The 16,323-nt window shown below is 35.4% G+C and overlaps 1 protein-coding gene across 3 annotated transcripts; it reads right to left on the reverse strand.

Annotated features, from left to right (window-relative positions):
* Nucleotides 1–442: 442 nt before the first annotated feature.
* On the reverse strand, nt 443–14,943 carry LOC125825257 (serine/threonine-protein kinase STY17-like). Of its 3 annotated transcripts, none has more exons than XM_049504606.1 (15): nt 14,661–14,943; nt 13,647–13,761; nt 11,154–11,227; nt 10,882–11,001; nt 9,654–9,708; nt 8,747–8,857; nt 6,552–6,602; nt 4,826–4,992; nt 4,650–4,757; nt 3,718–3,791; nt 2,882–3,057; nt 1,994–2,089; nt 799–879; nt 669–722; nt 443–583 (listed from the first exon to the last, which is right to left on the reverse strand). In XM_049504606.1, exons 1-15 carry the CDS (start codon nt 14,855–14,857, stop codon nt 443–445), a joined length of 1,620 nt encoding a protein of 539 aa, XP_049360563.1. In that variant the 5' UTR covers nt 14,858–14,943. The 3 variants fall into 3 exon arrangements, 2 of the variants coding, with proteins under 2 accessions (XP_049360563.1, XP_049360564.1); XM_049504607.1 differs by having other exon boundaries at nt 13,647–13,793; nt 14,661–14,805; XR_007442840.1 differs by lacking the exon at nt 443–583 and having other exon boundaries at nt 696–722; nt 1,983–2,089; nt 14,661–14,898.
* Between the last annotated feature and the right edge of the window lie 1,380 nt (nt 14,944–16,323).

Consider the following 16,323-nt stretch of genomic DNA (forward strand, 5'->3'; position numbering starts at 1 on the left):
GAAATTGTACTTCCATGGGCCATGGCAATAGTCTCACGACACCTTGAGACGAGTTTCTAACTCTGAATAAGCAAAATAGAGAAAAAGGTTAGCAATTAGAACTTCGGCGCATTCAAAAGTATCCTTACAAACTTTCCAAAAATTTCCTTACTGTTGTGCACTTAGAATATGAAGGAAAGAAAGAAAACATGCTAAGCAGAAATTCAATAGAGCTCATGATTTTCAAAAGTTAAATTAGATCAACCTTGGACATCTCAAACTCTATACATTGTGACAGATCCTGAAACCCCTGCATCCAGATGTCAGTAATGGGCCTTTTTACGAGCCGGCAAAAAGCCACCAATTGACTTGCCCTCTCCGTCATGCCCAACCTGTTTTTGTAGCATGTAAAACTAAGCTGAAAAAATTAACTTCAACAGAACCAAGATTACTGATGTAAATATCATACCTCTTTGGTTAGACGCTTGAGAATATCCAAAATCTCTGAAAAATCAGGTCTTTGAGTGGGATCTTGCTGCCAACATTTCTCAACAAGTTCCACAAGCTTTGGATGAGCATGTTCCGGAATTCTTGGCCGTAGATCCTGATAAATATCATTCTAATGAGGAACGGTAGCTCAACAAGAGAAGATTTCACTAAATTCACAATGACAATAACAGGCATATTACCTGTTGCACAACGCCTATTGCTGCTTGTAAAGGTGTTAAGTGTGCATATGGTATCTGGCTTGTTGTAGACATGACATAAGACTGGGTAATAAAGAAATACTAGGTGACATTGAGTAGCAGTAAAACTTACTTCTCCACTCAGAAGTTCCCACAGCACTATACCAAAGCTGAAAACATCGGCCTTGTGATCATATGGTCTGTGTTCGATTACCTTTCAACAAAGAGAAACCATTTTAGGTTGAAGTAAGCCTTTTTATTTTTTGATAAATAAGGAGGAAGTAAACTACGTTGCTAACAAATGGTTAAGCACAAAATAGGCTTCAACATTGCTGAAATATAATGGTGGAGTGGGAAGATATAAAACGTAATTGAAAGTGACCTAAGAACTCAGTAAAACGTTGTTGAAAGTGACAGCATGAAGGAGAAACGTTTCATTAAGTCGATCAATCAATCAATCAATCAACTCCAGTCCCCAACTAGTTGGGGTCAGTTTTATTAATAATCTATCCTTTCTACCCTATTTGGATACATTTTATTCTAATATTCAACCACCAACAACTCTAGTTTTAGATGTTTCTAAAACTGGTGATATTTCTAAAACTCATACTCATTGAAATATTGATGTACATATCATCTCTAACCATAATGAAAATGTTCCCGATTAACACAAGACCTAATGTAAGTCTAAGAAATCAATTAGAGGCATAAATCCTATCTAATTGACCTCTCATATCTGTATCTTCAGCTTTCATTCTGATTCTGGTATGTCATTAGCTAAATCCCCATGAATCTTGATAGATTTGAACTCTTTTGAGACTATCTTTCTCTATGTAACTTTGGATCTACCTCGTTCTGTTTAACATTTTTAATCATCATAGTATAGTACATCAATACTATCTATCTATATTTCCCCTACTTAAACGCTATCTTTATAATATTTTGTACCAAAAATTTACCATTTAATAAATAATAAAGTTGTACAAAAACAAGACACGGTTAATTTCCTTACAATTACCACTTCCTACAGCTATCCTACTTAATTTTATGTGTCACATCATCATCTATTACGTCAATGTCATTCTTTTGTAAGACTAAAAATTGTTTGCATTTAGGCATCACAAACCTGTCTAAATTCTAATCTCACATGAACTTCATTCTTTTGGGGGGACAACAAAATGTAAGCATGTGATAAAAAAGAAATTTTGGTAGAGAAATCACGCATAATGTGAACAAGAAAATTACAAATATCAGAATCATGACTTCAAACAGAATTCTAAATATTGCAACAAGTGCTGGGAAAAATATGAATTTTACATCTTGCATACCTCAGGAGCCATCCATCTATATGTTCCAGTTTCTGCAGTCATCACCCCAGTTTGAGCTTGCACTCTGGCAACCCCAAAATCGCCAACCTTAACAGCCTATACAGGAGAGAAATGCATCTAAGAATCAAGGAGAATACACAGTTTAAGAAAAGGGGGAATATCCTTTGAATGGAAGAGGATCATTGCCAGACAACTCGGGCCAGCACCAAGTTGAAAGAGCATAGGGATGATTTAAGGAAAATTTATTGTTTTCTTTCCTTCAAATGCAGGGACGAGTAAAAAAGACATTTAACAAGAATATCAGTACAATTTGGTAGTTTTGGGAGTGCAACATTTGCACCTTTTTTTTAATCATGACGTAATTTGAGTTATCTATTGATCAAGCTCACATTCTGTTAATAGTAAAATGCATGTGATTTGACATTTAGATCTTGCTTGATTATTCTTTGTCCTTAAGAGTTTGTCTTGTAGTCTATTAACAACTCTTGTTTCACCAACAACAATAACTACCGACCAAGTTAGACTCAGTTTCTGAATTAATTCATCATCTTCGTCAGTAAGGCATTTGAGGATATGAATCCCATATTGAGGTATCTATGCACTTCAAAAAGTTGATGTAATTATCATAAGATAGCATTTCCCATTTTTGCTTCAATACTCCAGGATAGCCTAATTATACAAGAAAGTTTTTCTCCATATTCTCTAATGCCATTGAAGTTCTAACCTTGATAAGCCCACCATCTTTCCTTTTTTAATAGTTCCCAACAATGGGATAGAATAATCTGAATAACTTAGTAAGCAGTGAAATGATATCCAAACTTCAAAATGAACACATTAAAACTACATGACCACCCTTTCTCATATTCTATAGATACATCTCTGACTTACTCCATGTTCATCCATTAGAAGATTGGCAGTCTTCAGATCCCGATGAATTATGTTATTCTGGTGCAGATAATTCATTCCCTTAGAGACATCAGCTGCAACCTTGAGGAGAGTAGGGAGCTTAAAGGCACCTTTTTGTTTGTGCAGAAAGTTGTAAATACTTCCTCTCGACATGAACTCTGATCAAGAGTAATCAAAATGAAGCTTTTAATTAATATGATGGAGACGGACAGATACCCATAGGTCTCGAAATAATATGTGATGGAATGTGGCAGTGTTATCAAAGGCGAAAAGCGCAAAAAAGCTCTAAGGTCCGTGGGGGATTTAAGTGCACAGCACAAATAAAGCGTGTGCTTTAATGAAAAAAGGCGTAAAGGGAGAAAAAATACGAACATATATGTTTAGTCCAAGACTAATAATTATAAACATGAATGACAAATATATGACCAAATAAATTGAAAAAAAAAATTGTGATAAAGTGAAATATCAATTATTTAGTGTCACTTCTTCAGAAGAGGCTCATTGGCAAGGAAAAGTTTGCCTTAGAACCTTGATGATGACACTGAAGCGCACATAAAGCGAGGCGAAGCGCTCAACACGTTTTGAGCCTCGCTTCAGGGCTTAAGCGCGCCTTTGACTACAGTGGAATATGGTATCAGTAGCTAAGAGATATGGTTCAAAATTTCGGCAAATTCAACAGATGCACCACACCAGTCAGTAACATAATGAAAATCTAGATCTATTGATGAACAATTAACAAAAATCAACACAGACCCAGCATTTCTCCAATACTAAATAGCATATACTTCAAGCTTAGCAGATTGAAATCTCAGAATTACCAGTCACGATGCATAGGTTTGGAGGTTGCCTGCATGCTCCTATAAATTGAACAACATTTTTGTGCCGAATTTTCCTACAATAGGAGTTAACAAAGAAAAGAAAATGTAACGAAAAAATTATAACTTAGATACTGGAAATTCAAATCCACGAGTACAGTTTGTCATTATTCCTCGGGCCAAAGGGAGGTTTAATTATGTCCATGACGAATTGACTGTCATATGCAAAGAAGGTTTGCGATTGGTGACTTAATCTAGAAAGATGAGTTGTCAATTGCCAGAGAATCTTTTATCTAACCAGACCTTTTTTCAGATGAGATCAAGTTTTGGAAAATGCTAGAATTTCATGAAAGCTTTATCGTTCACTTTGTGTATGATGTTTGTTACTGTGAACAGACAAATGCCAATTACAGAAAGAGTCATGGCACACCTAGTTCCCATGTTCATGCATGTAAAGAGATCACCAATTCAAGTACTAAAGCTAAAAAATGTTACCCCCTACATCCCAAATTGGATGTTCTATTTCACTTTTCATAGTCGTTAGTTGAATGTACTATTTTGTTCTACTTTTTATGAAAAAGGTTTAAAATTAAAATCTTATTTTCTGAAGAAATATTCAACCATCTTTTAATTCTACTCCAGGTATCAGATAAGTTGACACTTATAAACAGAACATCAATTGGGACCAATAAGTGAGAAATATAAGAACATTCTCTACTGGTACATAATAATTTTTTCATATAGAGAAGCCAAAATCCCAAGAAGCATTAAAACAATCTGGTCTCGATTGGTCTGTAAATCATGGACAGAGTCACATTCCACATGAATGAACACAAAGTTGTAAATCCTAAAGAGCTGCTCATTGAATGAAACACAATTTAGTTGTAAATCCTAAAGAGCTGCTAAATTAATGAACATGAACATGACTGACATACCTCATTATGAAGACCTCTTGTGAGAACTCTTTTAATATATCCATATTCAACTGTTCTGGCTTCAGAACTTTTATAGCTACTTCCTGGCAACAATACGTGCCTTTATACCTGAAAGAGAGTGTAAATCCACCGACTACAACCCAACTAGAAATCAGAAATAGATTATTAGATCATACAGATCTTCAGATGATCCAGAAGCAACTCTGTTTTCCAACTTCAACAAACGAAGATCGATTTCCCAGTCGTCAGTTCCATCAGTAGGTATTTTAACACAGTTAGAAACTGATTCAGATATTGTTTGACCTTGCCCGTTCTTAGCAACCAAGGAATGTCGTGGTTGCTCCTGAAATAACATCACCGGAAGATCACAAGTTTGACACCAATAGAATGTCCATTATAAAACCCCACGGTGAGTACACAATTACAGAGAAAAAGCGTGCTGAGAAAAGTAATAGAGAATTTCATCACCTTTTGTTATCTTATTAATTGGTAATTCATCACCCTTTAGTTCTAGGAAATTGTTTTGACGCCATCTTACAAGAAAAAGGAGAGAAACAGGGAGTGGAAAATTATGAAAAACATCACAGAGGACTATCACTATAGACCGAATATGGCAAGTGTGTGTAGACCCAGGCTACCAAACATGTTTTTGCATTTATAAAGATGTGTTATATCTTTTTTATCATTCTCATAACCAAAACCAAATGCATATTGCACATAACTACCTAAAGAGAGTTCTATAGACAGACTTTTTCGATAGGATGTTCAATAGACAACCATAAAATGGAAAAATGAAAAAGCCATGCTGGTCAGAGAAACCTAATTGATGTAGGCCCATGCTTTCAAGTAACAAATACGTCAAAGATTATATGTTCTTTAAGAGAATTACTGTCAAGATATATCTTATCTAATATGATGTGTGAGAAATTATAGTCCTTCTATGTCCTCCCATTAATACATACAAGCAGAATAAGTCCAGTTTACATTAAAAAAAAATTGGGTACGCCATGATTTAGTTTACATTAATTTGTGGCTCTACCCGGGACTGGAAACCTGAAATCGATTTGAGGACAGTTAGCAACAAAGTAACTGTAGGATTACTCTACTGGAGATCACCCTATACCTTTGTCCTAAATCAAGGGAAACCTTCCTAAGGAGTAAGCAAGACTCCTCACTTTACTAAAGTAAGAATGACAGAAAGTAGCAGAGACCTTATGTTCACAAGTCATACATTTCTTCTTCTTATTTATTTTTTTCGACAATTATACATTTCTTCTTATTATTATTAACTTCCAATGGTTTTCAGACTACAAATCAAATAAACAAGCATGAAACTCTTCCCAGCAGACATTGTTAAGACCTTGGATCTAACTCAACCCTAAAAGCTATAGCTCATGAGATGAGAATTGATTGTCCAAGGCCATATTAGGAGACTTAAACAAATTTCCTACACCAATGTGGACACTCAACAGACATGCCAAATTCAAATTATTGCTATTATGACTAGTCCATTCATGACAACATAGATTGAAAATCAACTTGTTACAGGAGTTCTCTAGAGGATGCACTAGATATATAAAGTAAGAAACAACATGGGACCAACACCTTGATATTGCAAAAGAAAAGACATTGACACGAAGCAGATAATTGATTCAAAAGGTTACCGATGGTTCCCGAATTTCTCCGCTTTCCGGCTTCCTCAACCGTAACCACTTGTCATTCCAATATCCATAAACCTTTTTTTTAGTTTCAAACTACTGATATGCTCTAAAAACCGGTAGTTTTCCACCTACCTTGGGGTGAGAAGTTCCCTTCCCTTTTCTAAAATGCATGAGCTAAGCAAATAGAAAAAAAAATTGAGTGACACTCATTCGCATATCAAGCAGTGATAAGAATACCTACCTTGCTCCTCATTATTCCCTTTTGCAGCTCACCCTTCAGCAATCCTGTTTCCTGTAATTATATATTAAAAGCAAAAGTATGAATTATATAGCACCGCTAAAACAAAAGGCGGAAACATAATCATTAAACGTTGCGATTGTAGGAAGAGAACAAAGACTTGGTTATTTGAGGGGTTTCTTTGCAGCGATAGGTGAGAAAGGTACAGTGAGGGTTTCACGTCTATTGCTCGGAGAGGACACTTCAATATTTTGTATCTTAGTCCTTAGACAAATTCTTATACGGTTCCAAGCTGTGTTCTGCATCAAGATCAAACTCAAGAAGTATGATATAATTCCAATAGTGGAGTAAACTATATTGACGGTGCTTAATTGCACGGTTGGAGCTATGAAAACTACTTATCTCGGCTTACCCTTGGGCGCTTCCACAAAAATCAGGGAACATGAAACCCAGTGATCGAGAGAGTTGAGAAAAAGTTACCAAGATAGCAAAAACTGTATATGTTAAGGGGGGAGGATGTATTATTAATTAAAAACACTCTGTCTAGCATCCATACATACTTAATGTAATTGCTTCACGCACTGGCAAGTATCACAAAGCTAAATTGGAAACACTCCAAACAACTTTTTATGGGATTCAGCAAACAGGATTAGGAAGTTCCACCAAGTCAGTTGAGAGGATGTTTGTTCTCCACACAAAAAGATGGAGTGATCTTGGGTGCAAGATCTTTGAATTGTCAACAAAGCCCTATTACGGAAATGGCTATGGAGATTCAAGATTAGGGAACATGATTTATCGAGAGGGATAGAGGAAAAGTATGGAGTTGTTGAAAGGGAGTGGAGGACTAAAAATATCGCACCTCCTTTCGAGTTAGAAATATTATGAGAGGGCGGGATAACATCATCGGCAGCATAACCTTCAAGGTGGAAGAGGAAGCAGATTCAGCTTTTGGAGTAATAGGTGGTGTGAAAAAAGAACTTTGGGGCACATTCCCAAGCATTTATAGTATATCAAGCCAAAAGGAATGACAATACAATAAATCTGAATGTTACAAGAAGGGGGAGTACACGGGAGGTAAGGGTCAAGAGGAGTTCTCGACATTGAAAAGTTGTCAAGGCCTGATTGTGAAATGCTTTACAAGAAAAGTATATCTACAGGACTCATGAAGGTGTCGGGTGGAGAGAGATGGATCATTTTCAGTAAAATCATATTATCAATGATCTTGGAGAGGGAGGAATCTGGTTTTCTTCATACTTTAACTGTCTGAATTCCACGGGCACCAACAAAGGGGTATTCTGTTGCTTGGCTGGCAGGTATGCAGCGATGGGAGCAATATTCACAGCAAAGAATTTGAGAAAGAAGTGGAATACATATGTCAGATGGTACTTCAGGTGTAAATGTTGGGGTGAAGATGTGGACCACCTCCCTCTACATTTTAGTTGGCTACTCGCTTGTGGTATGATATATAGAGATGGTTCGGGCCACGATGGGCAATGATAGAACAGTGAAGGATGCACTCTCCAGTTAGAAATTTAGGAGACGGAAAGAAAACCAGAGAGTTTGGAATGTGGCCCCACTAGCACTCATGTGGATCCTGTAAAAGGAAAGAACTAGGAGAGTGCTTGAAAGGATAGAGCACGATTATGCCAATTTCAGGAATAGCCTCTCTATTCTAGTTTCATTTTGGTGCACCCATGAGGTCCCAGTTTGTATAGAAAACCGAGGGTCTTCAATGTAGAATCATTTTACTTGTAGATAATCTACCTTGTACTTGTATCAGGGAGATCTTCCCATTAAAAATAGAATTATTTACCTAATCCATAAAAGAAACACTGATATAATATACTCCCACATTGAATGTAACCATATTTAGTGAACTTCTATGAATCTATAATGAGAAAGATAAAAGCAGAAGCTCATTGGAAAAGAATTGCAAGCTAATCTTAATTGAAAAACAAATCAAACACTGAACCGACAACAATCCAGGAGGAAATGGCCCAAAATGTAAATGTCTTTGTAGGAAGAAGGAAGAATCAATATCTTACTTTCAGAAATTACAAAGTAATCCTCTTCCATATTATTTCAGTGTGTAAAACAACTATGCTAGTCAACTAAGTATAAACTGAAGAATAAAACATAGACCTTTCAAATGGATAGCAAGAATTGGTTCTCTATACAAAGAAACATCAACACTGTACCTCATATGGCCATCCATCAACCACAAAGACATCTAAGGAGAAACCATCGGCAGTCGAAAAAACATGAGCTTCCTCAATGTTCAGACCAATCTCAGAAACTATAGAAGTCAACTGGAAAACCAAGATGAGCTTCAATTTTTAAGAGGAAACAGGATGACATCAAAGACAACATGCAAGCATTTCCAAATACTGAAACATATCTGGGAGTTTCTGCAGATTAACCTATTATAACTAACAAAGAATACACTCTAATGTGGACTAATTAATCAATGATTAAAAAAAAACAGCCTGAGATAGAAAAGCAAATAAGATAACTAAAGGGTGTTTGTGCATATAAATCATCTCAATATTTCTAATAGATATCTTCTATTTTAAAAGGGATCCCAGCCTTGCATCATACATACATCTTTCAACCATTTAGGAAGGTTAAGAAGTTACAATAGCACAAACATCAGATTGCGGTAGAGAAGGACTTAAGTATCAAAACCTTCCAGTTAGTGAGATACCTTTATCCTGGTTTCTTGAGTTTAAAGATAACTTTTGTTCTGCACAGAGAGCCCATTTTTGTGTTACAATGAAGGCACTCCAGAATGAAAGAAATTGAGTCAACATCATACTAATAGGCAGTGATATTATGTCATAAATGATTTGAATATTACTATTAAGACAATTAACTTTTATCACATATTGTATCAGTATACATAAATCAAGATAGTAATAACAGATTAAATTCTGTCAATATATGTGCAAACAGTAGATTTCAGAGATGCCTAGCTCATTTTCAGAACATTTTATGCTAATATCTACACTATATATTCAAGGACAGTTTTATGAAAACTCACAGTTACAATGTATAGGCGCAAGTACCATGTAAGGAGCAAGAAAGATTGCCACAAGGGAGAGCTACCTGAGTCAGCAACTTTGGCTTGTTAATCGTTGAAAAAGTAATCTCGTGCATGGACCTACATAAATTCAATGGCACATAGAATACTGCTTGAATACAGGAAAAAATCATCAATCAGAAAAAATTGTAAAAAAGAATCAAAGTTTTAGAAGAAGTGAACTTAATGATAATCTCGCAAATGAATATTTCACTTGCTGTAGGATCAGGGGCATCCTACTTTCCTCTCTATTTATCCTCACCACGATTATGACGACATAAGCAAAAATGTGTGTCATCTCTCAACCTCCATCTCTACCAACCATAATTGTCGCCAAACAAGTCTACCACTACCACACAATCAATTCGTATGTTTACAACTTCGATTGACATAGGTAAATTTCACTTGCTCTGTAATGCAAAGCTGAGAAATCAACCTACTTGAAATAACACTTTTCAAAGTCTTTTGATATGCAAACAAGTTATACTGAAATTATAATTTAGGTCTAAACCACCTGGTGTACCCCCAAAACCAAGAACGAGAAGCTGAAGTCGTCGGGAAACTTGAGAAAGTCACCAAAAACATATTGTCGCGAGGAAAGTGATCAAACATAGTCGTAAATGAAATAAATCAGGTCTGAACTGTGAGCTGAGCACTACAGAAGATCGCTATAGTCGAAAAGTTGTTGAGAAATTTCCATATGCGCCGGCGCGTTTCACAGATGTGCTCGCCAAAACCATAGCTTTAAGCGGTGTGTGGTGGTGCATGAAAGGGTTCCTGCAGGAGGGCATGTCTGGCTAGGGTTTTAACGCCAGAAGTTGATGAACCTTGTGTGGTGTTGGTTTTTGCACAACACCACGGAAAGAGAGATAGTTGTGTGTAGTCACCAGAAATTGCACAATGATGGAATTTCTCCCAGTATTCGTTAGTATAGTGCACAACAATGGCTCTGATACCATGGGAGAAATAAAAGACTTGGAAAATATTTTTCAAACGAGTTAACTACATTATTACACTGAGCCCTATTTATACGCACTACATTGCAATCCTTTTCCTATTCCTAGTCTAGCATTCCAGAAAGGGCTAATTGTGCATGTATATGTGAGATATTGACAGCTGCGAAAGCATGTCATAAATAAAATAGCTAACCTGAAATTGTGACGTACCAACAAGAATATAAAGGTTAAGAAGCCAAACTAGCATCGCAAGTCTTACTACCCCATATACCAACGGCAAGGTTATGGAAAGCATTACCTGGTTGTCCCTGAAGTAGAATTGGCATCACTTTCTCCATCATTTACATGAGCATTATTATCATCAATTTCAAAGGGCTGTAGATTTGATGATGAACCAAATGTTGGAGGAGGATGGATGCTGGAAGGTGGAGGCAAAGAAGAAACACGATGGCAAAAAGATAAATTAAAACTCAAGGATGAAAGGACAAGCAAAATCACAAGTCTAAAACTAATTGAAAAAGATAAACAAACATAAAAAGGACAAACCTTAACACTTAAATAAGAACATACCATGGGTATTCTTCTTTAACTGCAGAATTTACATCATCAGAGTTGGATGAGATTCCATTGTAGGTGGGATGCACCTGCATTATGACATCTTTAGGTGAGATCGCATTCTAGCATGTCATTATTCTTGTGATCGAACTTTGATAGGGATAGTTCTTCAATTTAATCAATAACTTATTTTTCTTTTGGTTCCCTTCCTCTTCCCATGGACAATATATCAAGAGGTCTTTTCCTTTATCTCATCTATTGTATTTTAGAGCAATCATAGATCTGGACAGAAGTGTCATTCCCAACCTTTGAGGCAGTACACCCTATTCACAGAGTCTTATCGTAATAAAGTTGCAGAGTCTTTAATATAGAGCTAGTAAAGGGATGCATTTTGCTTATTCACAAGCCTCTTGTTCTTACCCTACATAGAGCCTCTTTCCATTGCAAGCCTAAAAACCACAAGCTCTAACTTCTAGCTTCAATTCCTTGGGTCTTAAGAAGCATCTTAGAACCATATAAGACTTCTAACACATTGACTAACTTAACGGTATCAGCCTAAAGAAACTTAGGACCACCAAAAAATCTTTCTGGACCTATAAGAAAGTTGTAAACAAAAGTCTAACCAAACTATGATGTTTTCGACTTAAAATTTACGGACATCTACACCAGATCAAAGATACCAACCGTAGCTTTTTTCGAGTAGACTGTTAAAGAGTCTTTTATCAGGTTATTTGGGCTGCCTGTTTATACTTGTATTGTTACTTTAAATATAGTATTATTGATTACATTGTGAAATTTATTGTTATGTAACAATGAAAAGACCCATTTTACGAAACAACCAATTAGGTGTGGTGGGATTTTTTTTTGTTGTTGTTGAGATAAAGGTAACTAAATGGTGTAGTGGGATTGTTTTCTTATTTTTCTTTTCCATTCCGCCTTCATCATTTACTCTTTACCTTACTTTTCATTTCTCACACCACCCATTAACCTATTCTGCCTTCATTGTATTGTAAGACCCTCATACTCCTCCTTCTCACCACTATACATGTTCTCATTCTCACCACTTTATAGTTTCTTGTTATCTTTTTTCAAAAAAATTAAAAATAAAAATTGATTGTTTCATATACTATCAAATTATAAGTTTTAACAACCTGCTCTCATCAGTAATACAATTCCTCCAACTTTATACAGATACTCCTCCTACAAGCCACTTTACTATCTTGTACGTAATCACCTATTTTTCCTTTTTCCTGCTAGTTTTATATTTTAATTGTTGATAAATCCAATATTTATGGTAATTAACAGTATTTAGTAAGCTTATCCGTTATGGTACAGTGCAATACAGCCAAACCAAACAAGAAAAATGTTATTAAATGTCAACAAAAAACACATTCTTTTTTTGGAAAAAGGTAACAACAAACGACACATTCTATCCAAGCATTACTTTGACAACACAACGTAGTAAAATACAATGCGTGTAAGACGATACATTATGAAACAATGGAAAACAACAATCCAGACAGGTGTTAAAAAAACTCATAGCTAAAATATGGGATAAGTACCGACATAAGCCACTTTAAATCAAACAAGGGAGGAAGCCATAATCTTCATAGGCAGACGTGTGAGTCTAGCCTTCAATTAGCGAAGAAGGAAGGAGGCAAAGCAAGGCATTCTTCTTTCTTTCAGAGTGAAAAAGGGAAGCTTAATATACCTTACCACATGAGATACAAAGATGTACAAATGCAGCTACTAAAGTTCCATTATTTGGAGAAATTCATGGGGTTATGCACCAACAGGCGTTTCAAATTTCAATTACAGCTACTATCGTTTTTAAGAGAGTACATTGTTTTAAAGAGCACTGTTAGCAGTAACAACTGATTGGACACAATCCATATCAAGTGTAAAGGATTGGACATTGGAGATCCGATTTCAGAAGTAAAATTATGTCTTGATAATAACGATCTATTTTCCCAATCATTGTTCATAGATGAAGCAGGAAACTGACAGATGGATTCAAAATAAAAAACAATTTATTGATAGCATGTAGTGGTCCATGAAAGTACACTCCCCCAATTTCTATTTGGAAGACAGCGAGTAAGAAGGATGAATTAAATATCTAGCCTTTAGGTGCAATCAGTAAGAACTCATCTTAATAAGAGAACCTACTGAAATGATTTAAATGTGCAAATTGTATAATCGTGCAGAAAAGTTCTTCATCTCCTATGTTGGTAGAATACCACACAGGATTCGGATGGAGGAAATAAGAATGGCTTAGAAAAGGCTAAAGAGCTCGTTGGAAGATTCCTCCGTTTTGGAATCTATTTGAACCATATCATAGATCCTTTGCTGCTAAGCACCAAATGTGTGGAATTAAGAACCCAACTTAGTAGCTAAGACCAAATAGCAAGCTTTTGTTGTTGTTGTAATTTACGGGCTCTAGTTGCTCACAGTTTGTGCATATTATATGCACCAAAAACCATTAGGAAAAAGATAACAAGGGAAATATACCTGCACAAGGCGAACATCGAAAGCAGGTCTATTCTCAGGATCCTTCGCTAGTTGCAGTAATCTCCTATGCATGAGCACATCTTCTGCTCTTTCCACATTCACATCTAATGCATATCTGCATGCAACCATATTCATCCCCATACACCACTACAAGTAGACAATCTCATTTGATCACAAAAATCAGATATTTAGACGAAAGAAAATCTACGATTCCGACTCAACCATACAAATTCAAATATATATAAATTGATTAATCATCAAGCTCATTTTCATAAACTAGGTCGATTATACTCCTTTGTAATCATTACACTTCATTCCAGCTCATTTTGTTATAGTATTAAATAATTTCTCTTTTAATACAAATTACTCTAAAACGAGAAGTTATCTAATTTAGGCAAAAAGTACTAAACAAAATGCGCTGACTCTATTTGGATGGTTGTTACATGTTGTTTCATAATGTATTGTATTCTTTTGAATGTTGATGAATACAACAACAACCACATACCAAGTGAAATCCCACTAAGTGGTCTGGGGAGGGTAGAGTGTATGCAGACCTTACCACTACCTTGTTGAAGGTAGAGAGTTTCCGAAAGAACCTTGGCTCAAGTGCATCAAACCACCCAAGTAGAAGTAAAACAATAAATTTTGATGAATATAATGTTTGTATATATAGAATCATTTTGCATTGTTACATAACATCACACCTGAACAATTTAAAGTTTAAACCGATACAAGGTAGAGCTACTTTTAAAAAGGTAGACCAAATGATAAAATAGGATTATTAAATAATAAATAAGGACAAAATGAGGAGGAAAAAAAAAATAATAACTTCATCACACCATATGGTTACACAAAATGGGACTTTTCATCTATAACTAAGAGTGGAAAATTAAGTAAGAATCAAAACAAACATTGTGTAATAACATCAAAACAAACATTGCATTTAAACTAAGAACACAATACAACAGGTAACAACCACCCAAACAAGCTAAAGATAGGGTTTTGGAAATTAACCGAGCGGGGAGGCGATTAAAGTGAAGCCAAAGCTGGTCTTCAAAGCCAGGGAGGTGAGCTTCTTCGAGATTCAAATCCTGTAATCGACTCAACACTTCGTTAAAAGCTTGAAGTTTCTGCCTCTGCAACCTGCTGTGCTTCGGAGACGACGGCTCCATAGCTCGGCTTCCGCAACTCTCGTTATCGTCAATCGCCATTTACAGAGCAGAACCAAACCTTCAGTTCAACTAAATTTAAACTCGCTACAACAATGGAGGAATTTCTAGTGTCACTATAGCGGAGCAAAAAGCTTGCTTCATCATTTGTTAGTACTTAAAATTGAGTGGAATTTTATTTCATGGGAAAGTACAAGAAAGGTGACAAGTTTTTCCATGACTTTTTTTTTAAAAAAGTTTCTGCATTAACACCTAGTTTGGACGGTTGTTATTCATTGTATTATAATGAAATATTAATTTAAATATCATGTTATTTAAATTTTACTATATTGTATCGTTAAAATTTATTATTAGATAATAAAATCTCATTTTGTGTAATAATTGATTTAGTGTGATCTTATGTTACTTTAATATTTCTTCTCATTTTGTTTTTACTTACAATTAAATAATGATCTTATCTTATATTTTACTCCATCTTTTTATAGTAAGTCTACCTCATATCTTATTTTTTTTATAGGTTTATAATTCAAAATATTGGTGTGTGATATTATATAATGACAGGGGACGATACAATCTATCCAAACCTTGTATTTTTATGAAATAATACATAAGGACTTATCCAAATACAGTGTTGGGAACCTTTCTGTATTAAGGATTTTTTTTCCACAACTTCTTAACTACTTTGATTTGATTAAGTATTGTTTTGTATAACTTACCTAAATTCCATAGTGTAAAGACCTAAATTATATTGTATCCCTACTCTTTTTCAATTTACAAAAATCCCTCAAAATCAGTGTTATCCGGATACATAGCAAACAAGTCGGATACAATTAATTCCAATACATTAAAACAAATTCAGTTACACTTTTAAAGGAAGGTAATCAATTTTGAATGTGAGTTCCCCAAATCACGCTAATCAATTTGTTGTCAATCTTTCTCAAATGGTAACTGCTCCAATTAATTCAAAATTCAAATTTTATTCTCTCAATTCTCTTCCAAATCCTCCTAGCTTCAAACAATTCAATCAGAAGCAAATCCTTCCAGAATCAACAAATTCAAAATTCATTTTTTTTCTCTCTATTCATCGTATCATGTTCATCGAATAATCATTCAAATCAGATTCAAATTTACCGAAAATTTGATAAGATACATAATGAATATGTCACGCCTCGAGCCTACACCCTGGGCGGGACCGGCACCCGGAGACCATTGCTGGCCCCAGGCGAACCCTTGGCCTAGCTTTCTTAACTCAGCGGAAACTTAACTCAACAATACTACTCAATGCAATGAAAGGTTATAAAACAACCAACTGATGCATAACATGCCAAAAAGGTAGATCGAGTCTCAAAATAGAATATTTACATATATACATAGATGAGAGACTCAATACTAACTGACTGACTGTCTATGAAGCCTCTAAAATACTGAGATGGATGTTGGGACAGATCCCGCAACATCCTAATAGAACAAAACTAAGTACACAAAATAATTGAGTCATCTGGAAAGCA

The sequence above is a fragment of the Solanum verrucosum genome, unplaced genomic scaffold (assembly GCF_900185275.1).
Source record: "Solanum verrucosum unplaced genomic scaffold, falcon-dt-bn FXZP01000113.1, whole genome shotgun sequence".
NCBI lineage: Eukaryota > Viridiplantae > Streptophyta > Magnoliopsida > Solanales > Solanaceae > Solanum > Solanum verrucosum.